Raw genomic sequence first — 26,941 nt, 5'->3', positions numbered from 1 at the left:
AATTGTTTCTGGGGATTGATTAAGATGGGGTAAATTTCACACATGTGAAACACAGTTTTTCTTTTTACTTACATAGTTATGCAGTAAATAGCTCCCTAATCACCCAAGGCTATTTAAAGTGGATAGCTAAGAGAGAGAGAGAGAGAGAGAGAGAGAGAGAGAGAGAGAATTACATCAGTTATTTCCACTGAAGATTAGTTGAAGAATTGTTGATATTCTGTATTAGCCAATTAATTAAATTTAAATTGTGATATCATTATGGCAGTTACTTCAATTTTTTTTTCTTGAATTGATGACTTTACATCAAATCAAGACAATGGCTTTGCAATTATTTGTGGGGCAAAATTGCTAAATATCCTCTGCAAATATTTGACTGCCACTAGAAATACTGTTATTTTGCATTAAGGCAATCTCTTTATATTATAACTACATGGTAATCGTTGTTTGTTTGCAAAGAAACAAGGTCAATAAATGGGTTACATGCACTTCTGAAGTGGTGTTAATAAAATGCATAAAAATTATCAATCAAAAAATTAAGAACTACAACTAGAAAAACAATTTTAAAAAAATTAATGTGCAATTTACATACCAGGTTGGAGGAAATCTATAGATTTTTGTATTAATATGCTATCCACCATACATATTCAATGTAAGTCTGATAAGGTTCAGATTTATCAACAAACTTGCTAACATGTTAAGATAAATACTGTACTATAATTCACAGTCTTTACAGACAGCTTGTTACAGTCTTTTGTGATGATCTGAGCAGCCCAGCATTTCTCTGCTAAAGCTCAGAGTTAAAAAACAATCACCTTCCACAAAATGTCCTGTGTTTTAATTACCAAAGAGTGATTTTAAAAGGTGTAATGTGTTTTCAATTTTGGACCAATTCTTAGCGCCACCCTTGGACCTAGGGAAATTGATTTTCACAATTTTGGTAGAAGGCTAGCTGCTCTTTATAAGAGATTTCAAACTGCTCTTTATAAGAGATTTCATACAAACAGGTTTTCCTGTTAGATGTCCATAACTTAAGAAAATTTTAAAGGTGTAATGTATAAATTCTCTATATGGCCAACTTAGCCCCACCCTGAATCATTGACCCAATTAAAGGACATGAATTTCACAATTGTTTTAGAGGTCTAGCTAATCATAATCATGTTCGCATGCTTGCTGAAGCAGTTTGCTTGTTAGTTGTGACTTTACTTACAAATAGTAAAGAAGATTTTTGAAGATTTCATGAACCTTAATGTTTTAGGCTCCACTCCTCCAGTCCAAGTTCTGACTCAGATGATACTCAGCTAGGGTACATTAAAGATGACTTGATTCTGGGATATGTTTATGTTAACTCCAATTTGTTGTCGGGGCAGTACAAAAACCATGAAAGTTCTAATGTTTTACCTGCCTGTTCTTGTGATGTGGGTCTGTTTTGATGTATGTTGCAAGTTTCTTTCAGATCAATGCATGCTACATGTACCTCAAAAAGCCTAAAAGAAGATTTGATTTTTATACATACAATATGAATGCATGTACTGTAGATTCCATATTTTTCACTAGTACTTATTATCGACAAATGACTCTTTAACGTCAAATCGTGTGAACAATAATTCACGAATGGACTGTTGATCAAGAGATTTTACATCGATTTCAGCTCCATAAAAATAAAAGTGAGTAATTTTATTTTGCAACTGGTGCTTCTCACGAAATTATGCGATAATTAATTCCTCACCAATATTTAGGAATCTACAGTATAGAAGGTTTTCTCTCAAAACAAAGATATATGTTACTGGTAGGTCAAATATTCAATTCAGATTGTAAAGCAATTTCATGGGCTTTCTCACTTCAAAGAAATTGAAATCATTTGACTTGACTCTGAAAGTTAGCAGACACAGTACATAGTGTAATTATTGTGTTCCTTTTGCTCCATCTAAGATAAATGTACTATCGTGTCTGACCAACAAAGCATTATTTGCAATGTGAGGGAGAAGTTCACAGTCTGAATTGGTCAGTCAGCAACTTCCTCCGATCATCAGTCTCGAATTTTTTTTTCAATGCTTTGTCTAAATTTTTTTGTGGATAATCCCAAATTGTAGACAGATTATCTTTTTCTTAAAAGTTAAATCCATATTTTAGAAAATATGTATTTATTTTTATGAATTAAATCTACTGATGTTAAATTCTACTCTTACAAAAATGTTCCGAGAAGTTTACATTTTTTTTTAAAATTGAATATATAGATTCTATTCAATCTAGATCTAGATATATTTTCTGTATATATTTTGCATACCTGGAACATGTATTCGATTCAAAGTTATTACTGTGTGTACAACATCAGACAACATAAAACTAGATCAGATATTTTTTGTACCGTTTCTTTTTTCATACTTAAAATAAATCTGTTCAAATTCTCCCGTGAGTTGAACTTTTCTTGCTGATTGATGCTTGAAATTAAAACGTTTGTGTGAATACGAAACTCGAAAGTGCGCATGCGCTCCAAATCATAATAATCGCCATTTTCTGTAACACCTACAGAAACTTCAAGATGACATCGTTTGCCGATCATTTTTGGGTAGGTTTGTTTTTATGCGAACGTATATGAATAACATAAAGAAAAATTTTTTAGCAAGTTTTCACATTGTGCTATGGAATCGTCGTGAACGAACGCGATAATTTACATGAAAAGCATGCATGGCTGGAAGGGGGTGTAGCAGCTGTGTTGTGGCAATGATCAGCATTCATTCATATGTCTCCATGTACAAAATGGAGTTTAACAGTTTGTTTTGGACTTAACAAATGGTAAACCGAAATAAAGCAAAAACATACTGCCATGCTTTGTAAAAAGCTTTTCGCATTTTAAGTCGGGGTATGACATTGATGCTGTGGCGAGTGTCATAAGTGCATGTAACTGTAAGACTAAGAAAATCTTGCTTTGACAATTATAGGTTAACACATATGTTTATTAATCAGTTTGAATAAATATTTATCGTGATAAAACTGAGCAAGATCTGTTTGTGTGTAGAAGGATAATGTATGAGGTTTGTGTAAAGTCCATTGAATTGTCTCTTAATGGTAACTTGACTTTCCTTGTTTCACTAAAGCAGAAAGTCAATTATGTATATGTTACTTCTTCCTTTTGTTTAAAGTTTCATTTTCCTTTAAACAACAGCAAAATTAACAGTGATAATGATATCCCGTGTTGACTATTGAAGCCTTTTTTTTTTAACCAGATGAACTTTTATCATAAGATATATAGTATTAATATTATCTTTTCATTTCAGGGGGAGAAAAATAATGGATTTTTTGTTTTGAATCATAATATGAAACAAGGACAACTATCATCCAAAGATTTCATAGATTTTCTTAGGGAAAGGTGAGTCAGTGTATTGCTTACGTCAAAGATTTTCTCAGATAAAGGTTGCTGATGTTAGGTATGTAGACAACTTTCACACTCTTAAGAGCTATCTCTCTTTGTCGGCATACCGTTAATTTTTTCACTATATCCTTTATAACTTACCTGTAAATATTTTAAACCTTCAAACACTTTCAGACTTCTTTCTATGGTCTCTGTATTGCCATGGTATGGGGCAACAGAGACAACATAATGAGCATATATATACAGATTTAATTTGTAAGACTCTGTCCCATAAAGTTAGTAATATAATAAGAGTAAATTTGTAACTTCATTAAAACAATCCCAGATATAAAAAAAATACTCTATGGATTGGCAGTACTTAAATGAAACACTAAAAGAGGGTAAACTTGTCACTTATTTGTTTCTGAAGAACAATTTTAGACTAGAAAAATATCTAATTTTATTAAAACCTGAATACAGAAAGCCAATTTGTAGATTACGTGTATCAACACACAGACTCTTTATAGAATTAGGCAGATATAATAACACACCTAGAACAGAAAGAATATGTATAAATTGTATGCTTAATCAAATTGAAGATGATGAACATTTCCTTATTCACTGTAGCAAATTCACAAAGGAAAGAGAAGACTTACTTAACTTAATCTCATCCAAAGTAAAACATTTTACAAAATTGCCTGATAAACAAAAATTATTCTGGATTCTAAACTGTGAGAAATTAGATATTTTGAATTCTCTTGGAAGATTTTTACAAAAAGCATTACCATAAGTCAAGTCTGAGGCATGTGAACTGTTTTATGATAAATTATGCAAAAAAAAAAATGTACTTTAATATGTGTATGATATAAATATGTAAATTTGCATATATATGATGTATGATATTATTTGTGCAGAATTTATGTACATGTATATGTATAAAAACTATCTGGTTTATTCCTTCTTTTTATGTCTTTCTCCTATCACAGGAGTTCGCATACCTATTATAGGTATTACATATTTTTTTATTTACTGAAAATTTCGGTTAAATTGATAGGTGCTCCTATCAATCATTCAACTCTTTCTCTCTTGTGTGTATGTATATTGTATTACATGTATATAACTATATATAAATAATAATTTACAATGTACTTACTTTTTGCCCCATTAGGGCCTTTAATTGGTAAATAAACTAATTGAATTGAATATAATACAGACAAAACAGAGGTTACGCCAAGTGACCCCAGATTGAACCCGCAAAGGGAAATAACTTTAGTAAATTCTCTTGGAACTCTGCTTTTTACATTCATTAAAAACTGATAAAGAAAAATTTTAAAAAGAAAATGAAATGCATTTTAATAGAAATTTGAAGTAATGAATTTTACTTTTTTGCTACTCATTTCAAGTACAGTGTAATTTATAATTTTTCTGGCTAATACTCAAGTTCACTAAGTGTGACCAAAAGGCAAGAAAATGATTGTTCCAACTTCCCTTTCAAATATTATACTGAGTAATGTAACAGTGATTCTCTGTTTTGAATCTTCTTCTAATACTTAATATTGATTTGTAGTTGTACAGTAGAAGAGACCTATAGCAAGCTTCTAAACAAATTGGCCAAGTCTGTATCAAACAATACACATGGAGGGTAAGTGGGAGGACAAGTCATTATTTCCAATCTAACTTGAAATACAAGATTTGATTGGTTAGCAATCCAGGTGTAAATTTCTGTATGTATTCAATGTAAAAAGTTTAAAATGCATGAAAGAAATTTTCATTTATGAATTGTTTTGCTAGGTTACTGGTCTTGTGTATACATCTTAAGTAGTGAAGGAAGGGTTATCTTGTAAGATTGAAAGATGAAATGTGAAGAGTTCAGTGCTTTTATTTAGTATTGGGGAAAACATATGCATTACATTATATAACTTACATTCTGTATGATTGAATTGAAGTGCCTTGGAGTCATATATGATGCCATCAGTTCATGATCATTCCTAATTGTGGGAACTGTATGAGAAACAGGATGTTAATTTCTGCCACTGACTGTAATGTGTTCTATATTTTACAGCACTGACTGTAATGTTTTATATTTGACAGCACTGACTGTAATGTGTTCTATATTTTACAGCACTGACTGTAATGAGTTCTTCATTTTACAGCACTGACTGTAATGTGTTCTATATTTTACAGCACTGACTGTAATGTGTTTTATATTTTACAGCCATGACTGTAATGTGTTCTATATTTTACAGCACTGACTGTAATGTGTTTTATATTTTACAGCCATGACTGTAATGTTTTTCTATATTTTACAGCACTGACTGTTATGTGTTATATATTTTACAGCACATTTGCCCCATTCTGGAACGTATTAAAGACCCTAGCAGAAAAGATTTCCACTCTTCACACACAACTGGTACACTCTCTGACAGATCTAATGAAGGATGTGGCTCGGTATAGTGAGGAACAAGTTAAAAAGAATAAAGCGGTGAGACTGTAATATGTAAATATTGCATATAGTTGTGCAACATTGAAAATTTTTCACCCCAAGAAAACCATCGTCAACCGAGGCGCAGCCGAGGTTGACAAGGGTTTCCGAGGATAGAAAATTTCAATGTTACATTCAACTACATGCAGTATTTATTATATTATACTGAATTTGTTATACAAATACATATTACAGGGATCTTTGCACGCATAAATTCTGTTTCTTGATGAATCAGATTCAACTAATTTACATGAAAGTATAATAATACAAAATATCTCCCTGTATATGTGTTCAAATTAAAGAGAATAAAGCGGTGAGACTGTAATATAAAATTTCTCTCTGTATGTGTGTTCAAATTAAAGAGAATAAAGTGGTGAGACTGTAATATAAAATATCTCTCTGTATATGTGTGTTCAAATTAAAGAGAATAAAGCGGTGAGACTGTAATATAAAATATCTCTCTGTATATGTGTGTTCAAATTAAAGAGAATAAAGCAGTGAGACTGTAATATAAAATATCTCTCTGTATATGTGTGTTCAAATTAAAGAGAATCTTCTTGATATTGAAAGTATTTTTTTTCTGTTACATGTATTGTCATTTGTAAAAACAGATTGACATATGTTGACTCATTCCAAATGGTCAATAAATAAGTTAATTTTTGGACTGACACATAAGATTTATTTGAATGCTCGAAATTCAAAATGTTCTCCTATTCAGGTGAAGGAACGTGAGGCGAGTACACTAGAAACAGTGAACAACATTCAACACACAACAGCTGCTCTTCATAAGGTATGCACTGTCTCACATCTGTGTATTTAAATAGAGATGGCCTTTCTTATTGTTGATGATTATGTCTTCTTAGCTCTTCATAAGGTACACACTGTCTCGTATCTTTGTATTTAAATACAGATGGCCTTTCGTAATATGGATGAATGATTATGTCTTTATATGCATAATTATGTTTAATAAAAAACAATGTCTGAGAAATGAAGGTTTTGTACTAGAAGCGAAGATTGTTTCTAACTTAATTTGGTCCTGGTAGTACTTCTACTACTGTTGCAAAGAATTCAAATATTTTACCTTCTTAGTAATCTGGCACTTAAATGTCATGTTTATTTTCTGCCTTCAGGTGTCACACTTTGAAGGCAATGGTTCTTTTATGAAGATATTTAGAATCAAACCACAATAATTAGTTATATCAAAATAATGAAAAATAAACTTCTGTTAATTCAAAAGGTAGAAAGTTTTGCTTTCATGATTAGTTACATTTTAGAATGAAAAAGAATTTTTTTACATGTATTTATTTCAGCATAGAAATATGAAGAGTTTTTTTTTTTTTTTTAAAGTAGAGGTTTTTTTTTTTGTTTTTGTTTTTTAGTATATTTATTTACATGTATGTATAGTTTTTTACTTACAATAAGAAGACTCTTTTTTTTATTTTAGGCAAAGGAAATATATCACACAAGATGTTTAGAGTTGGAGAGATTAAAAAGAGATGGTTCATCTCAAAAAGACATTGAGAAGGTATTTATACGGTGGATCCCATTGTACTTGTACAGTTAAGTTAAATATTTGGAATGTTACATGATTTATATGACTTTTTTGTTTAATTTTAAGGCAGAGACAAAATACAAGAAAGCCAGTAAGTAGAGCTTGTCTTCATTCAGTTGTCAGTGAATAAGATGGTAGATTGTAGTATAGAAAGTATCATATTTTAATTAAATAGCTAAGTATGAATCACAAAATAATTCTCTCTGTTCCCTATTTCTTATTCTGTACATTCTACTGAAAGGTGAAGATTACAGATCCCTGGTTGAGAAATATGCAAATGTCAGAAATGAATTTGAGACAAAAATGATGGATTCCTGTAAGGTAAATATGAAATAAAATAGTTGACTCATATCAATTGATATTTGGTATGGGATATCTTATTTTAAGAAAAATAAATGTCAGGTTGAAAAACACCATGCCATGCTCTGATATTTACTTACCTGTGTTTTTTATTCACCTGTAATACTTTTTACCTGTGTTTTTACAGAGATTTCAGGAGCTGGAGGAGGAACACATTTGTCAGATGAAGGACTTTGTAGATTCTTTTGCTAAAGCTTGGCAGAATGAACATGTGATGCTGGGTCAGGTACGCAACTTAATGGAAACAGACTGAACCATTCTCATTTTTTTTTTGTAAAAACAAGGGCTAAATATGCATTACTATAAGATTGTCTGTGTCTGTTTCACAGGTACATGAAGAATTTCGTCAAAGTTGTGATGAATTGACTGTTCTTAAACTCTTAGAAATTTTCATCAATTCTAAGAAAACAGGAGAAGAAAAACCAGGTTAACATCTAAAATTTTCTCTAAAGTATTTGTCTCAAATTCTTAAGGTATTATGATATTACTTGTACAATTCTGTAAGACTGAGTCATTGAAAATTCAAAAGAATATTATATCAGATTTCCTGTTTTGCCTTTGGCTAGTGTAAGATCTTATACAATAATTCCTGAGATATTTTATATATCTGTATATTTCTATACTTGTAAAACAGGACCTTTAGAGTTTGTAGAGCCCAATTTTTCCAGCCTGCCTCCAGCTCGTCCTATGTCTCCCGACCCTAACGATAAACGGGATAGCATATCGGAGAAATCTCGCCAAGGTAAGCTGTCATGTCATGTATTGGTGTGGGCCATCTTTTGTAGTTCACAAAATTGTTCAACACAAATAAGCACACAGCAAATAAAAGAGGCAAATTTGTGAAGAATTTGACATAAATTTAGCGGTTATAGATTAGTTCAGGGAAGTAGTTATTTATCAGTTTGCTTCCTGTGCGACCATTTGATAGATTTATCACTGATGGAGATTTTTCCTGATTGACAGTATCTTTTTTCAGTTTGTGTTGTACTGTTTTGTGTGGATGTTTTATTTGTAGATTATTGTGTACTATGTTTGACTGATGTAATGTCCTCTAATACCATTAATACTGCTATAATCATAGTCTACAAAAGTCTTTGATTTGTGGGAAAATTTTGTAGGGACACAATAACTACCAAGATAAAAAAGAAAAGAAACCCCCCGCATCAGTGACCCAGCTTGATTTATAATATTCCAAAATTTGTTCCAATTCTGGTTTATTATTATATATAACAGTGACGGTGGTTAAGCGGATGCTAGGGAGAGTATGATTGTTTGAACAGCTGTTAGATGTAAAATTCAAGGGGAAGGGACAATTAGCAAAAATCACAAATGTTACATGAAATGGGAATTCTCAGTACAGAATATTGACAAATGTTTAATAAATAGGTAGGAATACAGTTAGTTTCAAATCGCATTAGAATTTAGTATCAGTAGACGTTTGATTGATGGGGAATCCAATAACATTGTTAGTTAATCATAGTCATGGTCTAATGACACAATTAAATGTTTACTTAATCCACTGCAAGTAAATCAGATTTATTTTAATTAAATATTTTATTATCTGTATTCATATTACTAGTAAAGTTTTGTATTTCTCTATGGTATTATAGTTTGAAAATGGAATTGAAAAATTGAAACTGAAACCCTCCAAAAATGTTAACCAAACAAAAGAAAATGTCTTATAATTTCATTTCTAAGGAGATTTAATTTCAATCAAGAGTCTTTGAATCCATTATGAACATAGAAGTTTGTTATCTTGGGGAAATCTGACCTTTGTGTTGCTTTTTTTGTGTAAGCTTTTTATTAATTGTGTAGTGAGAACTGATTTGTTGCGATTATTTAATTTGCAGATTTAACTCTCTTCTCTGGTAGTGTATACACACTTATAGAAACCCCCCTCCCCCTTATATGTATTTATTTGACAATGTCTACATACCACTGAAGTGAATGTAGTCATGTATGTTGTTTCATTAAGCACCTTAATGCCACCTGACATGAAAGTCCCCCATGTCCCATGCTATTTTATATAGATACATCTCAGTCCTGATCACAACCAAAATGCTATAAATTCATTAAATTTGAAAGTGGTCTTTCTCTAAATTGTATTGGCGAGTCTGAATGAAAGAGATTTAATAGCTAGTATCAGTGAACAGGGCTGAGAGTTACCCACCAGTTATCACTGTTTATCATATCCAGCTTGATTTCTTTTAAACAAGGAACTTGCTTAAGTTTTAAAACTGAATATTTTTAGATACCTTGTTCAGATTCTGGTTAAAGTTTATTCTTTTGTACTAAATATTTTACAAATTGATGCTATAATTAAATTGTAATATATTGTTGTTTCACAATAATTAACTGTGTACTGTCATTCAGCAGAAGTTTCTTACACAGAAAGCAGTTTTTTTCTTATATAAAAAGGGTAATTTTTTTTTTTGAAAAGGAGAAAAATGAATCAATAAAGCAAGAAAACTAATGAATCAAGCTTGAAGCCCAATTTCTTTATCACCATCCCTCCACCCCAGTGATAGGCATGAATTCTTGGATCCTCCACACACTGACTTTTGATCACCATACTTTGCAGACTCTAGCGGTAGTCCCAGTCCCGTCCCCTCGGATCAGCCTGGCCCGCTCAGCCGCAGCGTAAATCTCCGCGTCTCCAGAACATGTAAACTTGAGTGTTACTACTATGTTGGTTGTGTGGTTTGTGTGTGCTAGTCTTTCCTACTAACTGCCCTCTCTTGCTGCCTTTTTATATTGAATTCTTTTTTTATTTCAAGTCAGTATATATGCATTTTAATTCATTTTTCTGTTATTTATAGACATTTATTGATATTATTTTGAGTTTTATGTAGAAGGCCGAACTGTTTAAATTGGCTTGTAGGGAAGACTTCGTATTTATTGTAGATATCAATTTTCATGGCTTTGGTAAAACTGTAGTTCATTATTACCTCAATTGTAATCACCATATCAGATAAAATATATGAATCTGTCTACCATAAGGAAGATTTACATTTATTGTTAATAAAATAATAAACAGGAGAAGTGTTACATAATTTTGGGTATAGGAAGGTTAGTCAGAGCACAATGAACTAACAGCTATTAATCAAGATAATTATCCTGTGTCCAGTGATATCCATGAGAATTGATCCCATGCAGTTTTTTGTTTTGTTTTTGTTTTTTTTTTTTTTTGCTTTTTCTTTTCACCAGAATTTATTTGCTAGAAAATTGCAAGCTTAATCAGAGATGTTATGTACATGTATATCAGTATTTTACAGGCACTATTTTGAAGTTGATTTTCTATTTAAGTTTGTTTAACAGTCTGTCACATAAATTATATTTAATAAATTACTGCACCATTCAGCAGTTGGTTTATTTTTTCTGCTAGATTTATATAAATTACTTCACCATTTAGCAGTTGGTTGAATTCTTGAGCTTGAGTGTAAATATTTACTGTCAGTGTTTTCATTAAGTAATTATATTTCCTTATTCTTTTTCTCTATATAGACATAACTTTAAATCAGTCATAATACTGGAATTTTTCCTCCATTATGAAGTCACAGATTTTCTTTGTTAAATCTTTGCTAGACTGTTCTGTAAAAGGGAGCTGTAAGCATGCTATTCTTTGAAATGTACACAAAGAAACCCCAGTTTTACCATAATATGTATGTAGTTTATTAAGTGTGCATGGGTATGGGGGAAATACAGTATATTTATGCAGTGTGTACGTTTCTTTAATCACAGTTTATGTGGATAGTTGTGTAAAAGGAAAAAAGAGCTTCGCATGGTTTGCTTCTGTAGACAGTTTCACAAATGGCATGCTCTAGACTCATTGTTCATTTTAGAAAATGCCAAGAAGAATCTTTTAGTACAACAAGCAAATTGTTTTCATTTGATTAAAATTCAGATCTAAGGATGAAACTTCTGAATGTAATTTTGTACATTAATGTTTATTGCAAATTATTGTCCATTGTGGTGATTTATAGATAACGGTACATTATAATCTGGATTGTAAATTTCAGGGTTTCTCAAAAATAAAAAGAAAAAAGAGAAGAAAAAGAAGAAAAAAGACAAAGAAGAAAAAGAAGCACAGTCCTCAGACACACAGTCAGTGTAAGTCCTCCCCCTCCATAGTCCTCAGACACACAATGTAAGTCTCAACCCCCCTCCCCCCACCACCCCCCAGCATTGTCAGACACAGAGTCAGTGTAAGTCCTCCCCTATCAGTTCTCAGACTCACAATCAGTGTAAGTCCCCCCCCTCCCCCCCATTCATAGAGTGAAAGTCCTTGCCCCATAGTCCTCAAACACACAGTCAGTGTAAATCTCCTCCCCCACAGCCCTCAGACACACAGTCAGTGTAAGTCCTCCCCACACAGTCCTCAGACACAGAGTGTAAGTCCTTGATCTCCCACACTCCCCACACAGTGCTCAGACACAGAGTGTAAGTCCTTGATCTCCCACAGTCCTAAGACACACAATCAGTGTAAGTTTCCCCCACCCCCCGTCCTCAGACACACAATGTAAGTCTCCCCCCCCATTCCTTAGACACAGAGTCAGTGTAAGTCCCCCCTCCCACCCAGTCCTCAGCCACGCAGTCAGTGCAAGTCCCCCCCCCCCCCCCCCACCCCCCCAGTTCTCAGTCAGTGTAAGTCTCCCCAATGCTCAGACACACAGCCATTGTAAGTCCTCCCCCAACAGTACCTCGGAACTCAATCAGAGTAAGTTCTCCCCCCACAATCTTCAAACATTCAATCGGTTTAATTCCTCCCCCACTGTCCTCAGACACAGTGTAAGTCCTCCCTACATGGTTCTCACAAGTCCTCAGTGTAGACTCTGAAAACTCCTTTTAATTGTCTATATAGATTTAGGCAGGGTTGGCAAAAAACTGGGAAATACTCGTATTTCCCAGGACTGTGGGAAATACTGGTAATTACCGGGAACTACTGGTATTTCCCGGGAAATACTGGGAAATAAGAAATAGGTACATATTTCATTCATATTGACATGTAGTACACCTTATTGGCTAAGATATCTACCTAGTATGACTGTTCCCGATATAAAAAATTCTGGTTTCCAAGTAATTCATTTTATATACATGTAATCATAACACAGTATATTCATACGAGTATACAATGTACCAATCATGGGTGCTTGAGTCAGATGTAGTCTATAAAGGTCTATGAAATGAACACAAAGATCCCAGTTGGGTTTTTATGTAACTAAAGAAGGATCTAAGAAAATTCTTAAATGTAGAGTATGGTATGAATATCAAATCTGAGAAGAAGCCTTTAGTTTTACTCAAGGTAATTATCTCTCAAAAACAGGACCAAAAAACTGTCCAGAGCAATTTGTTAAAACAACATGTCGATTGATTGTAATAACTACAGTGTTTATAGAAGGATAAAAACAATTTTTTTTGTTCTTGGATTTATAATTAATAAACTTAATAATTTTACAAAACTGAAAAGAAACTTGAATTGAAAAACTTCTGTTTTTGTACAGCCAGGGAAATGTTTCAGAATGCTTTTGGGTATGGGACCTGGAGTAGATGATACATTCTGAGTATGTTATGTAGCACATATTCCATATTATTCATTTTCTGTTTTTATGTTTATTTTATTTTTAAATTTTGTATAAGATCGAATGAATTAGAGAAATAAAGAACTCTAATAACTTAGTATTTCCCAGTATTTCCCAATATTTCCAAGTTTAGAGAAAATTTGTAGTATTTCCCGGGACGGGAAATACCGGTATTTACCACTGGTAATTCCCACCACTGGTATTTCCCGGCCAACCCTGGATTTAGGAATAAAAGTCTTCTTGTTTGTAATGACTATTAATGCTGATCTGAAGGTCACAAACTCAGTTTACTGGCAGCACATCAGCAGAGCCAGTAAAAAGGATGTCTGCAGCCTTTAAATAAGCATTAACATTTGTAAAAGCATATTAGAAAATAGTTACTCCCATTCTAATGCAAATTATGCATTTTGTTAAAGTAGATGTTATTTCATTGAGATTCATTCTTTTGTTAAATTAAATCGGTTATGTTTATGCTTGATGCCTTGGTCTTGTGTCTTTCTATTTTGATGTCACAATCAAAAGCTTTTTACTCATCAGGGCATTAGCCAATCAAAATGCAGATTGCAAAATAGTTGCATTAGAGTTCTTATATACTCTGTAATTGATTAAGCGGGGGTTCTTGATCTTCCATTGATGATTTTGTTTATTATTTTACAGAGACACAACAGAAGGGGTGAGTGAATATTGTGATATATGTTGTGTTTTCATATCAATAAATATTCCAAATTTATAATTAATCTCTTGCCATATGTATTTATCATTGCATAATAAGGAAAAGATAACGCATGTGTGTGCTTGTATATGTATGTGCCTTATCTTGAAGCTCGGTATTCAATATCAGTAATTGAATACAGTTTATTAGGGGTTTTTTTTGATTATCACAAACCTTCTGTTTTATGCAGTTATCATATTTAAGTGTTTTTTAGAGGATTTATTGATAGAAGAAGGTATTTTACAGACAACTCCAGATGTAGATGAGGAGGGCTATTCTATTCGACCTGAGGACCCCATGGAGAATAGCTGTGATAAAAATAGCTGGTCCAGCGAGAGCGACAGTGACTCGGGTAAGTCAGCTAGGAGAAAACTGGGTGATTATGACTCAGTCAATGACTTAGGTAAACACTGACTCAGATAAGTTACTGACTCAGGTGAAACAGTGACTTGGGTTAGTCTGATTGACTCAGGTAAAACAGTGACTCAGGTAAGTCACTGACACAGGTAAATCAGTGACTCGGGTAAAACAGTGACTCAGGTAAGTCACTGACTCGGGTAAAACAGTGACTCAGGTTAGTTTGGGTATACTGGGTGATTGTGACTCAAATAAGATAGTTTTGGGAATACTGGGTGTTTGTGACTCTTGTAAATTAGTTTGGGGAATATTGAGTGATGGTGACCCTGTAAATTAGTCTGGGGAATACTGGGTAGTTGTGACTAAGGTAATTCTATTTAGCATATTGGAGTTGCGATGTAACTAACTAAAGTTAAACATGATATTGATTGAATATAGAAATTTATCTGAGATACTTTAAAGGATCTGGTGAATTAATATGTATATTATGTGTGTGATAGAGAAGATATATCTGTAACGAAGATAAAATGACTTATAGCAACAAGAGAAAAATGTCTTGATTGTAAAACTAAGCCTATAGGAACCATAGAAATAATCTTTGACATAGAAAGTGTGATTATTTTGTCGTGTTTTGTCATCTATGTGTAATAAAGAAGAGGGTGAAGAATTCTGTAATATACATGTAAATATGAAATATTAATTTTTTTTTTTAAAAAACCCAATTCAAAACCAGAAATTCATCAATGACCAGGCCCCAGGATCGTGAAACAGACTTAGACTTAGGTCAAAATTTTAATCGTCTACAAAATGTTTATTACTTGTGAATTGAAACTCTTAATTTCCATACAACAGTAGTCTATATATGCAAAGTTAAACACCATTTAAATTTTGGTCTGCTTGATTTCTAAATCAATTCGGTGAAATGCACATTTCTTGACTTAATCCTAAGATGTTTCATGATCCCGGGGCCAGGACAATTGAAAAAATCATGTCTTACCTGATAATATCAGTGTACTTATTTTGACATTACAGATGATGAATCAAAAAGGAAAATCAAAGTAGCGATCCGTCCTTTAAGTCCAAATGGCAATGTGTCTGGAACTGTAGACGATATCAAACAGTCCGTCAGTCAGCTAAGACTGTCACCCACAGCAGCCCTTGTATGTACTTAATTGATTGTTTGTTTGATAGCTTGTAGTAATGCCCGGTTTGGATAATTTGGAAAAATTCAATCTGAAGCCTGGTAATCTCTGAAAGTTACTGTTTGATAAGGATAAATTGATAAGATTTTTCTTGACAGAGAAAAAGAACCACCACACCTATAGACAAAAAGATGATGAAGAGGTCACAGTCAGAGTCGGACACTCTGGAGTAAGTACATGTACTTGTACAGAAACCACAATCAGTTACATATACAAAGTCTGACAGAAATCTGTAGTTCGTTTTGAATGTGCATTTCAAATCACAATGTCTGAGCCAGTTTTTATATTGCTTGTGTAGCATGGCTGACAAATAGGTATTGCTTGTCTGATGTATGTCTGTCTGTCCTTCTATTTATGTGAAATAAGTTACACCTTTCTTGCTGGCTTATTAAGGGTTTAATATGTATTTTTTTAGCTCACCTGAGCTGAAAGCTCAAGTGAGCTTCTTTGGTCAAAATTTGTCAATACCTGTCTTTGATGTTGTCATAATATTTTCACATTTTCAACTTCTAAAGAACCACGTGGCTAACTTCAACCAAACTTACCACAAAGCATCCTTGGGTTAAGAAAATTCAAGTTTGTTCAAATGACGGGCTATTCCTTCTTTCAAGGGGAGATAATTAAGAAATACTTTATACAGGGTTATTTTTGCCCCATGTTATTTTTGCCCTTTTACACTTGCAAACAATTTTACCCCATTTTAAATTCGCCCAGTCACAGTTTTGTTTAAGGAATTATACTGTGTTTGAATTCACCCTGTTTTAAATTCACCCACTTGTGACACGGGCGAAAGGGGGCGAAAATTTCCCCGTATACAGTAATGAAAATTAGATGGGATTTTAAGCAATCTTCTTCCCAAGAACAGCTGGGCTGGAAATGAGGAAACTTACATGAAAGCTTTATTACATAGTTATTACATAGTGTAGATTCAAGTTTATTCAAATCATAACCTCTTGGAGTAGGATGGGGCCATAATGGGTGATCAAAGTTTTACACAAAAATTCATTGAAAAATGAAAATCTTCTCATCAAAAACAGCAAAGCCATGATTATTCATATTTACGCGGATGCATTCTTAGGAAGTATACATTCATATTTGTTTAAATCATGACCACTGGGGGTAGGGTAGCGCCACAATGGGCGATCGAAGTTTTACTTGTATGTAAAATTTTTTAAAAAGTTTTCTAAAAAACAATAAAGTCATGATTATATTTCAATGGAAGCATCCTCAGATAGTGTAGATTCAAGTTTGTTAAATTCTTGACCCCCTTGGATTAGGGTGGGGTCATAGTATATGATAAAAGTTTTAAGTAGAAATATGGGGAGGGGGAATCTACTGATGAAGAACAGCAGGGCTATATTGACTCAGGTGAGCATTGTGACCCATGGGCTTTTTGTTTCTGCAATGTTGCAATTGTTCATTCCCATATAAACAACTGAAGAGATTTTTATTGTTTGATGAATAATTTTTAATGTGAAAAAGCTAAGAACAGTGTAATCATAAACACTTAAATTTGTATAAATTAAATACACATTATTATGTGCCAAGTGAAAAGTACACCATACATGTTCCTTGAAAATCCTAGTTAATTTAAAGTAATTCTATCAAAAGTATTATCCAGGCATATAGAGTTTAATGAAGAATCACTTTATTGTGTCATACTCTAATCATTGATGGTCATCCAAAGAAGGACTCATGCGTGAAATTCCTGTCATGAATATTCATGTTTTAAAAGCTGTTTTTATTTGTTTTGTTTTCGAGAGGTCAACTGTGTCTTCCATTTTAGTCCAGTAAAACCAAACCAGGACCTGTTAAACTTGGACTTCTTTTCCTCGTCAAGTGCTTCCACCCCAACAGGCAGCCGCTACAATCTCCCGTCACCGTTATCTCCCCTGGCGGACACCAGTCTACAAAACAACACCAGCCATAGTATTGCTTCAACATCACTCCACAATTCTAGTATGTCAACATACCCAGTACTAAACAGCCATAGTATTGCTACAACACCACTCAATAATTCTAGATAGTCAACATACCCATTACAAAACAACACCAGTCATAGTATTGCTAAAGCACCACTTCACAATGCTAGCAGATCAAATACAATCCATCAATTCAACATGTCCAAAATACACAACATTAAATGACACATAAGTCAGCAGTACACTACACAAAAATGATCACCAAATCATTAATATACCACAGAATCAACAATTCCTGTATTCAATGATGCACAATATAACATACTCCTCAGAAATTTTATACAGTCAACAGTGCTGCTCATAATCATTCATTATGTGCTCATTTTATTTTGTAGTAATTATAAAGACAAGGAAAATTTTAGTATTTTAATATTTTGTTGAATTATTAGCTTGGTAAGATCTTCCTAAAATTTTACTGTTCAGTGTAAAAGTTGTGAGTAATGTAGAACTTTTTAATTGATCCTTCATGTATGTGATTTTTCAGGTGGAAATGATGTGTTAAACAATAGTAACGGGTCAAAAGACAGCTCTAGTCTAAACAACTCTCTCCCAGGACCACCCCCATCTATCCCACAACGGCCAGTCTCTCAACCCAGAGTCAAGTCTAGTGTACCCCAGGTCAGTCAATAAACACAAAATGTTTTATCTGAACCATTGAAATAAACAGGGAATTTTGTCGTTGCTTACAGAAGAATTGTATTATTATGCTCCTGTATCTGTTGTCACCACCAACATCCTTGAATTATTTTTGCTGGAACTTCACTTGCCCTAATCTCTGATCACCATACTAAAATCCTTCATTTATTTGGCAGCAGCTCCCCTCGTGCCCGATCTCTTGTCACTATACTAATGTCCTTGATTTGTCTATGCAGTACCTTCCCTCCCACCCGATCTCTGGTCAGCATGCTAACTGTAACATTAATTTTAGCTTCCCTGGCACACAATCTCTAGACACCATACTGACAGTAACACTTATTTTTAGCTCTACTGGTCAGAGACCAGAAGAGCTTATGCGATAGTAAGGTGTCCGCCGTCTGTCTGTGTGTCTGTCTGTCTGTAACAAATTTTGGTCGCAGTTTTCTCAGCAACTACTCATTGCAGATGCTTGAAATTTTAGCACAATCTTTGTTTAGGCATGCCATATGGTGGGATTCATTTTGGTACTAATTCGATGTCAACTTCCTGTTTATCCTCGCGTCTGTTCATACCATACATAACAAATTTTGGTCATAGTTTTCTCAGCAACTACTCATCGCAGATGCTTGAAATTTTAGCACACTCTTTGTTTAGGCATGCCATATGGTGGGATTCATTTTTGTACGAATCTGATTTCAACTTCCTGTTTATCCCTGCGTCTAACCGTACCATACGTAACAAAATTTGGTGGCAGTTTTCTCAGCAACTACTCATCCCAGATACTTGAAATTTTAACACACTCTTTCTTTAGGCATGCCATATGGTGGGATTCATTTTTGTACGAATCTGATATAAACTTCCTGTTTATCCATGCATCTGTCTGTACCATACATAACAAATTTTGGTCGTAGTTTTCTCAGCAACTACTCATTGCAGATGCTTGAAATTTTAACACACTCTTTGTTTTGGCATGCCATATGGTGGGATTCATTTTTGTACTAATCCGATGTCAACTTCCTGTTTATCCGTGCGTCTAACCATACCATACATAACAAACTTTGGTCGCAGTTTTCTCAGCAACTACTCATCCCAGATGCTTGAAATTTTAACACACTCTTTGTTTAGGCATGCAATATGGTGGGATTCATTTTTGTACGAATCTGATGTCAACTTCCTGTTTATCCGAGCGTCTGTCCATACCATACATAACAAATTTTGGTCGTATTTTCTCAACAACTACTCATCGCAGATGCTTGAAATTTTAGCACAATCTTGTTTTAGGCATGCCATATGATGGGATTCATTTTGGTACAAATCCGATGTCAACTTCCTGTTTATCCCTGCATCTGTCTGTACCATACATAACAAATTTTGGTCGTAGTTTTCTCAGCAACTACTGATCGCAGGTGCTTGAAATCTTAAAACAATATTTGTTTAGGCATGCCATATGTTGGGATTCATTTTTGTACGAATCTGATGTAAACTTCCAGTTTATCCGTGAGTCTGTCCGTACCATACATAACAAATTTTGGTCATAGTTTTCTCAGCAACTACTCATCGCAGATGCTTGAAATTTTTACACACTCTTTGTTTAGGCATGCCATATGTTGGGCATCTTCGCTAGCCAAGGGTTTCTGATACGCTACTCTCCTCATAAACCCTTGGCATACGGTGCTGATAAAAGACGGGATTGTTTTTGTCACGTGATCATGATTCTTACCAGGCACGCACAGATTGCATCATCGACAGAAATAAAAAGCGTATTTAAAAAAAATTTTGTTTTTAAAGAATAATTAACAAGAAGGTATCGAGTTATGTTAATTTGTTATTTAAACATGTAAAAATGCAAATCTACATCTTCAGTATAGATTCTTAATCACATGTTTTGCACGTAGCTTTACATATTGGATGACACCATATATAGCTATTCATAGAATGGCATGTTATCTTACGGATCATTGTTTACTTGCGTTTTACATTACCGATATTAAAGAGTCAAGATATATCCCGAACGCAAATATCGTCATTCACAAAAACAATTGCTGATTGGTCGAACGATATCGATCAACTCCAATCACAACTTGAGAAAAAAATCCCAACTTTTTTTAACACCGTATGCCAAGGGCTTATGAGGAGAGTAGCGTATCAGAAACCCTTGGCCAGCGAAGATGTATGTTGGGATTCATTTTTGTATGAATCTGATGTAAACTTCCAGTTTATCTGTGAGTCTGTCCGTACCATACGTAACAAATTTTGGTCATAGTTTTCTCAGCAACTACTCATCGCAGATGCTTGAAATTTTAGCACACTCTTTGTTTAGGCATGCCATATGGTGGGATTCATTTTTGTACAAATCTGATTTCAACTTCCTGTTTATCCCTGCGTCTAACCGTACCATACGTAACAAAATTTGGTGGCAGTTTTCTCAGCAACTACTCATCCCAGATAACTGAAATTTTAACACACTCTTTCTTTAGGCATGCCTTATGTTGGGATTCATTTTTGTACAAATCTGATATAAACTTCCTGTTTATCCATGCATCTGTCTGTACCATACATAACAAATTTTGGTTGTAGTTTTCTCAGCAACTACTCATTGCAGATGCTTGAAATTTTAATACACTCTTTGTTTTGGCATGCCATATGTTGGGATTCATTTTTGTTCTAATCCGATGTCAACTTCCTGTTTATCCGTGCGTCTAACCATACCATACATAACAAACTTTGGTCGCAGTTTTCTCAGCAACTACTCATCGCAGATGCTTGAAATTTTAGCACAGTCTTGTTTTAGGCATGCCATATGATGGGATTCATTTTGGTACAAATCCGATGTCAACTTCCTGTTTATCCCTGCATCTGTCTGTACCATACATAACAAATTTTGGTCGTAGTTTTCTCAGCAACTACTGATCACAGGTGCTTGAAATCTTAAAACAATATTTGTTTAGGCATGCCATATGATGGGATTCATTTTTGTACGAATCTGATGTAAACTTCCAGTTTATCCGTGAGTCTGTCCGTACCATACGTAACAAATTTTGGTCATAGTTTTCTCAGCAACTACTCATCGCAGATGCTTGAAATTTTTACACACTCTTTGTTTAGGCATGCCATATGTTGGGATTCATTTTTGTACTAATCCGATGTCAACTTCCTGTTTATCAGTCCGTCTAACCATACCATACAAAACAAACTTTGGTCGCAGTTTTCTCAGCAACTACTCATCCCAGATGCTTGAAATCTTAAAACAATGTTTAGGCATGCCATATGTTGGGATTCATTTTTGTACGAATCTGATGTAAACTTCCAGTTTATCTGTGAGTCTGTCCGTACCATACATAACAAATTTTGGTCATAGTTTTCTCAGCAACTACTCATCGCAGATGCTTGAAATTTTTACACACTCTTTGTTTAGGCATGCCATATGTTGGGATTCATTTTTGTACTAATCCGATGTCAACTTCCTGTTTATCAGTCCGTCTAACCATACCATACAAAACAAACTTTGGTCGCAGTTTTCTCAGCAACTACTCATCCCAGATGCTTGAAATTTTAACACACTCTTTGTTTAGGCATGCGATATGGTGGGATTCATTTTTGTACGAATCTGATGTCAACTTCCTGTTTATCCCTGCATCTGTCTGTACCATACATAACAAATTTTGGTCGCAGTTTTCTAAGCAACTACTCATCACAGGTGCTTGAAATCTTAAAACAATATTTGTTTAGGCATGCCATATGTTGGGATTCATTTTTTACTAATCCAATGTCAATTTCCTGATTATCACTGTGTTTGTCCATAACTGAACTTGTGTATTCACATCAGAGCAGGGGTATTATTAGTGAGCGTTGGCTCACAGACTTCTTGTTAATTTCGATGAACAGTGTTGCCATGGTTACTAGAAATAGAGATTTCTGGGAAATACCTTCAAAATGTTACTCCTCCTACAATTTTGGTCTGATTTCAGTAAAACTTGGCACACAAGTAGACTACACAAGTACACATAATTCTGTGTATCGGTTTTTGATTTTGATAAATGGTGTTGCCATAGTTACTAAAAATAGAAATTTCTCTGTAATACTTTCAAAATGCTACTCTTCCTACAGTTTTGGTCTGATTTCAGTATAACTTAGCACACAAGTAGACTACACTAAGATACATAATTCTGTACATCGGTTTTTTTTCGATTTCGATGAATGGAGTTGCCATGGTTACTAAAAATAGAAATTTCCTTGAGATACTTTCAAAATGCTACTCCTCCTACAGTTTTGATCTGATTCAATATAACTTGGCACACAAGTAGACTACACTAAGATACATAATTCTATTTATTGGTTTTTGATTTCGATGAACCGTGTTGCCAGGTTACTAAAAATAGAAATTTCTGTGAAATACTTTCAAAATGCTACTCTTCCTACAGTTTTGGTCTGATTTCAGTATAACTTGGCACACAAGTAGACTACACTAAGATACATAATTGTCTTTATTGTTTTTTTGATTTTGTTGAATGATGTTGTCATGGTTAGTAAAATCGAAATTTCTGTAAAATTATTTTAAAAGGCTACTCCTCCTACAGTTTTATTCTGATTGTAATAAATCTTGCCACAAAAACAGACTAAACCAAGGATCATTATTCTATTTATTGCTGTTGCAAAGTTTCAAGTCCAAGTGCTACTTTTATCTTCCTTCGTTATAAGTACAAACCAATAGAGCTACAGTCTTGTCAGAGACTTCTGGTTTTCTGTAGCTTCCTTGTATCTGAACTATGGTCACCATACTAACATCCCTGACTTATTTCAGCCAAAGCTTACCTGGCACCTTATCTGTGGTCATGATACAAACTGTAACACTTATTTTTGCTGTAGCATCTTTTAAGTCTTATCCAGGTCAGCATAGGTCATAGGTCAGCATACTAATATCCTTGACTTCTTTGGTCACCATACTAACGTCCTTGACCTATTTTTTGGTACCTTCCCTCAGGTCTGATCTTTGGACACTGTACTAATGTCCTTGACCAATTTTTTTTTGTAGCTTCCCTCGCGTCCGATCTCTGGTCGCTCCAGTCCTGCCTCCTTCATGTCTCGATCAGACAGTAGTAGCAGTGTGACCTTCAACACGACATCCATGCCTGTTGGATCCTCCCGAGGACCAAGTCCTCTCACCATTGGCATGTCAGACACCATTCCATTAGCCATTGCTTTTACAGAAACAATCAACGCCTACTTCAAAGGAACTGATGCTACAAGGTCAGATTCAAACTTAAGGAGTTGACGCAAATTGTTTTAAATTTACTTGATGCTGACACAGAAATGAGGCTCAATTTCCCTGTAATATATTTAATCTTTTTATTTGATCATGTACAAATATAATGAGCAAATATGAAGTGCTAGTTTCTAATACAATTAATCATTTTATTTCTCTGTAATAAATACTGTAGATCATCAAATTTTGTTGGGATCATATTTTCACAAGATAGTTATTTGGTATTTATAGGCCAGACAAAATTTTCCTGAGTTTTTGAAAATGCTGTATAAAAATTATAATAATTCAAATGTAACAGTAATTAATCAAGCAATCAGTTTCGTTAAATGCCTATTACATTGTGATTTCTGTTTTCCTGATTTTACTGATTCAATGGTGATGTTTATCCTTGCAGTATGTATGAGGGGTGATCAAAAAGTTAGCGAACTATCTCTATATTTACAAAACCACAATTCAGATCAGAATGAAATTTGGCACACATATAGTCATACACGTGTTCTATAAATAGCAGATGTTGTATAATGTTTTGTGAAGTCACAATGTGAAAATGACGTCAACATGTAGGTGACTTGTGACAAAAAATGATCGACTCAGTCGAAGTAGCAACGAATGGCTGTTAAGTTTATTGTATATCTCTGAAATTCCGTTGCAGTAGAATATGATAATTTGTACAAGGTTTATGAAGACAAAAGACTTACCAGAAGTTCAATTATTAATTGGATTGATTGTTTTAGTGAAGGCAGGGAGATGGTTAAAAATAATGTTTGTTCTGTTGCCCAGTGAAAGCAAGCCGGTAAAAAGATATGTCCTTAGTTGAGCAATTGGTTTTTAAAGGTCACCAAGTTACAATTAGAAAAATTGTGAATATCTGAACAATAATATAATTATTAAATCCCTAAACTATCGTTTACTTTAGACTTTAAACATATGAGATATGAAAAAAAGAAGGCGCCCATACTTTTTCCACACTGGATAAATGACGCTCCAGAGACAGAGGACTTGGGTTGTGATGGTCACCATGCTAATTCTGGGAAGAGATATCCTTATCCACCCATCCTATTGCCGAGATTTGGCCATTTCTAACAGATGGTCTGTTCTTGTTGTAAAAAATATCTTGCATAGTAAGAAATATAAGACTCGGAAAAATCTCTTAGCTTCTGTGAACAGACCGCTACGGAACATGTCACGTGACCGCCTGGATCACTGATTCGCGCATGGGCAGAACAACAGCAGATGTGCATTAAAATCAGAGAGGACTACTTTAAATGATAATGAACACTGAAACCTCAGTTTATTTCTTTTAAGGAAGTAATTCAGTTAGTTCGCGAACTTTTTGATCACCCCTCATACATGGTGAAGTACATGTATTGTCAAAATTACACATTGAACATGACGTTGAAGATCTAGTGATATATTGGGTTTTTTCTCTTATTTTCAGATGTATGGTTAAGATTACAGGAAATGTGATGATGTCATTTCCTGCCGGGGTTGTGCGAGTTTTTACAGAGAATCCTAACCCTGCATTACTGAGCTTCAAACTCAAAAACATCTCTAAGTTAGAGAACACTATGCTCAACAAACAACTGGTGGAAATGTAAGTATACATCTTAAAGTCGAATCTTCTAGCTATTGTCTGCTTGTATGACTTATCTGGTTATTGTGATATATTGATTTGTATGAGTTATCTAGTTATTGTGATATATTGATTCGTATGACTTATCTGGTTATTGTGATGTATTGATTTGTATGAGTTATCTGGTTATTATGATATTAAGATTTGTATGAGTTATCTGGTTATTGTGACATATTGATTTATATGAGTTATCTAGTTATTGTGATATATGGATTTGTATGAGTTATCTAGTTATTGTGATATATGGATTTGTATGAGTTATCTAGTTATTGTGATATATGGATTTGTATGAGTTATCTGGTTATTGTGATATGTTGATTTGTATGAGTTATCTGGTTATTGTGATATATTGATTTGTATGAGTTATCTGGTTATTGTGATATATTGATTCGTATGAGTTATCTGGTTATTGTGATATGTTGATTTGTATGAGTTATCTGGTTATTGTGACATATTGATTTATATGAGTTATCTAGTTATTGTGATATATGGATTTGTATGACTATCTGGTTATTATGATATATAGATTTGTATGAGTTATCTGGTTATTGTGACATATTGATTTATATGAATTATCTAGTTATTGTGATATATGGATTTGTATGAGTTATCTGGTTATTGTGATATGTTGATTTGTATGAGTTATCTGGTTATTGTGATATATTGATTTGTATGAGTTACCAGGTTATTGTGATATATTGATTTGTATGAGTTATTTAGTTATTGTTATATATTGATTTGTATGAGTTATCTGGTTATTGTAATATATTGATTTGTATGAGTTATCTGGTTATTGTGATATATTGATTCGTATGAGTTATCTGGTTATTGTGATATATTGATTTGTATGAGATATCTGGTTATTATTATATATTGACTTGTATGAGTTATCTGGTTATTGTGATATATTGATTTGTATGAATTATTTAGTTATTGTGATATGTTGATTTGTATGAGTTATCTGGTTATTGTGATATATTGATTCGTATGAGTTATCTGGTTATTGTGATATATTGATTTGCATGAGTTATCTGGTTATTGTGATATATTGATTTATATGAGTTATCTGGTTATTGTGATATATAGATTTGTATGAGTTATCTGGTTATTGTGATATATTGATTTGTATGAGTTATCTGGTTATTGTGATATATTGATTAGCATGAGCTGTCTAGTTATTGTGATATATTGATTTATATGACTTATCTGGTTATTGTGATGTATTGATTTGTATGAGTTATCTGGTTATTGTGATATATTGATTTGTATGAGTTATCTGGTTATTGTGATATATTGATTTGTATGAGTTTCCTGGTTATTGTGATATGTTGATTTGTATGAGCACTGACAGAGGTGTCTTTGTCCTCGTAGGGACACAAGTCACCAGGAACCTGATACAAACTTCTACACTTTCAACATGTCTGCTTTGATTGACCATCTAAAATATCAAGGGGAACAGAACAAGACAGCCTCCTACTTTAACATCGACATTCTCAAATATCAGGTATGTACGTCACTTCTTTTCTATGGCATGAAATTGAGGTTCAACACACATTCACTATTTAATGTCCCTATAAACTTGACACATATTTCTACATGATTTTCTCATCAAACTCACTTGAATTTCATTTGACTGCTTCTTCACAATCACATGTGCATTTGTAAAATTGTCATAGGAGATCAGATATCATCTCTGATCTTTAAAGATGAATTTCCTGGGGAGAATTTTACTGGAAATTACCACAGAATATTTGCCAGTATATTGATTTTTGTCTGGTTCTCAGCAAAAGGCTATATGATTCTACAAATGAAAATTCTTGTTTATATTCCCAGG

General features: G+C 33.7%; 2 protein-coding genes across 3 annotated transcripts in view; one reads left to right on the top strand and one right to left on the bottom strand.

Annotated features, from left to right (window-relative positions):
- The window catches only part of LOC133175005 (solute carrier family 4 member 11-like), a 30,918-nt gene extending 28,577 nt beyond the window's left edge, over positions 1-2,341 (bottom strand). Inside the window, exons 1-2 of the mRNA XM_061310100.1 lie at positions 2,285-2,341; positions 1,399-1,484 (exon numbers count right to left, since the gene is read on the bottom strand). The gene's annotated coding sequence lies outside the window, so the exon portion shown is untranslated. The remainder of the gene's footprint in view (positions 1-1,398; positions 1,485-2,284) is intronic.
- A 155-nt stretch (positions 2,342-2,496) lies between these two features.
- Positions 2,497-26,941, top strand: part of LOC133175006 (F-BAR domain only protein 2-like) — a 28,020-nt gene continuing 3,575 nt past the window's right edge. The window contains exons 1-22 of one of the 2 annotated variants that reach the window (XM_061310101.1): positions 2,497-2,566; positions 3,276-3,367; positions 4,917-4,991; positions 5,690-5,831; positions 6,550-6,621; positions 7,276-7,356; positions 7,450-7,474; positions 7,625-7,704; positions 7,871-7,969; positions 8,073-8,169; positions 8,378-8,485; positions 10,325-10,408; positions 11,763-11,853; positions 13,980-13,995; positions 14,281-14,386; positions 15,424-15,551; positions 15,692-15,762; positions 17,380-17,552; positions 18,060-18,193; positions 23,244-23,458; positions 24,913-25,068; positions 26,479-26,611. In XM_061310101.1, the coding sequence (XP_061166085.1) occupies positions 2,540-2,566; positions 3,276-3,367; positions 4,917-4,991; positions 5,690-5,831; positions 6,550-6,621; positions 7,276-7,356; positions 7,450-7,474; positions 7,625-7,704; positions 7,871-7,969; positions 8,073-8,169; positions 8,378-8,485; positions 10,325-10,408; positions 11,763-11,853; positions 13,980-13,995; positions 14,281-14,386; positions 15,424-15,551; positions 15,692-15,762; positions 17,380-17,552; positions 18,060-18,193; positions 23,244-23,458; positions 24,913-25,068; positions 26,479-26,611 (2,205 nt within the window). In that variant the 5' untranslated portion in view covers positions 2,497-2,539. The remainder of the gene's footprint in view (positions 2,567-3,275; positions 3,368-4,916; positions 4,992-5,689; positions 5,832-6,549; positions 6,622-7,275; positions 7,357-7,449; positions 7,475-7,624; positions 7,705-7,870; positions 7,970-8,072; positions 8,170-8,377; positions 8,486-10,324; positions 10,409-11,762; positions 11,854-13,979; positions 13,996-14,280; positions 14,387-15,423; positions 15,552-15,691; positions 15,763-17,379; positions 17,553-18,059; positions 18,194-23,243; positions 23,459-24,912; positions 25,069-26,478; positions 26,612-26,941) is intronic. The other variant, XM_061310102.1, reaches the window with a different exon arrangement.

The sequence above is a fragment of the Saccostrea echinata genome, unplaced genomic scaffold, assembly GCF_033153115.1.
Source record: "Saccostrea echinata isolate AGI-Se365-2 ecotype Australia unplaced genomic scaffold, CSIRO_AGI_Sech_v1 ptg000060l, whole genome shotgun sequence".
NCBI lineage: Eukaryota > Metazoa > Mollusca > Bivalvia > Ostreida > Ostreidae > Saccostrea > Saccostrea echinata.
Note: the sequence above shows the minus strand (reverse complement) of the source record. Positions and strands in the feature narration are given on the sequence as shown.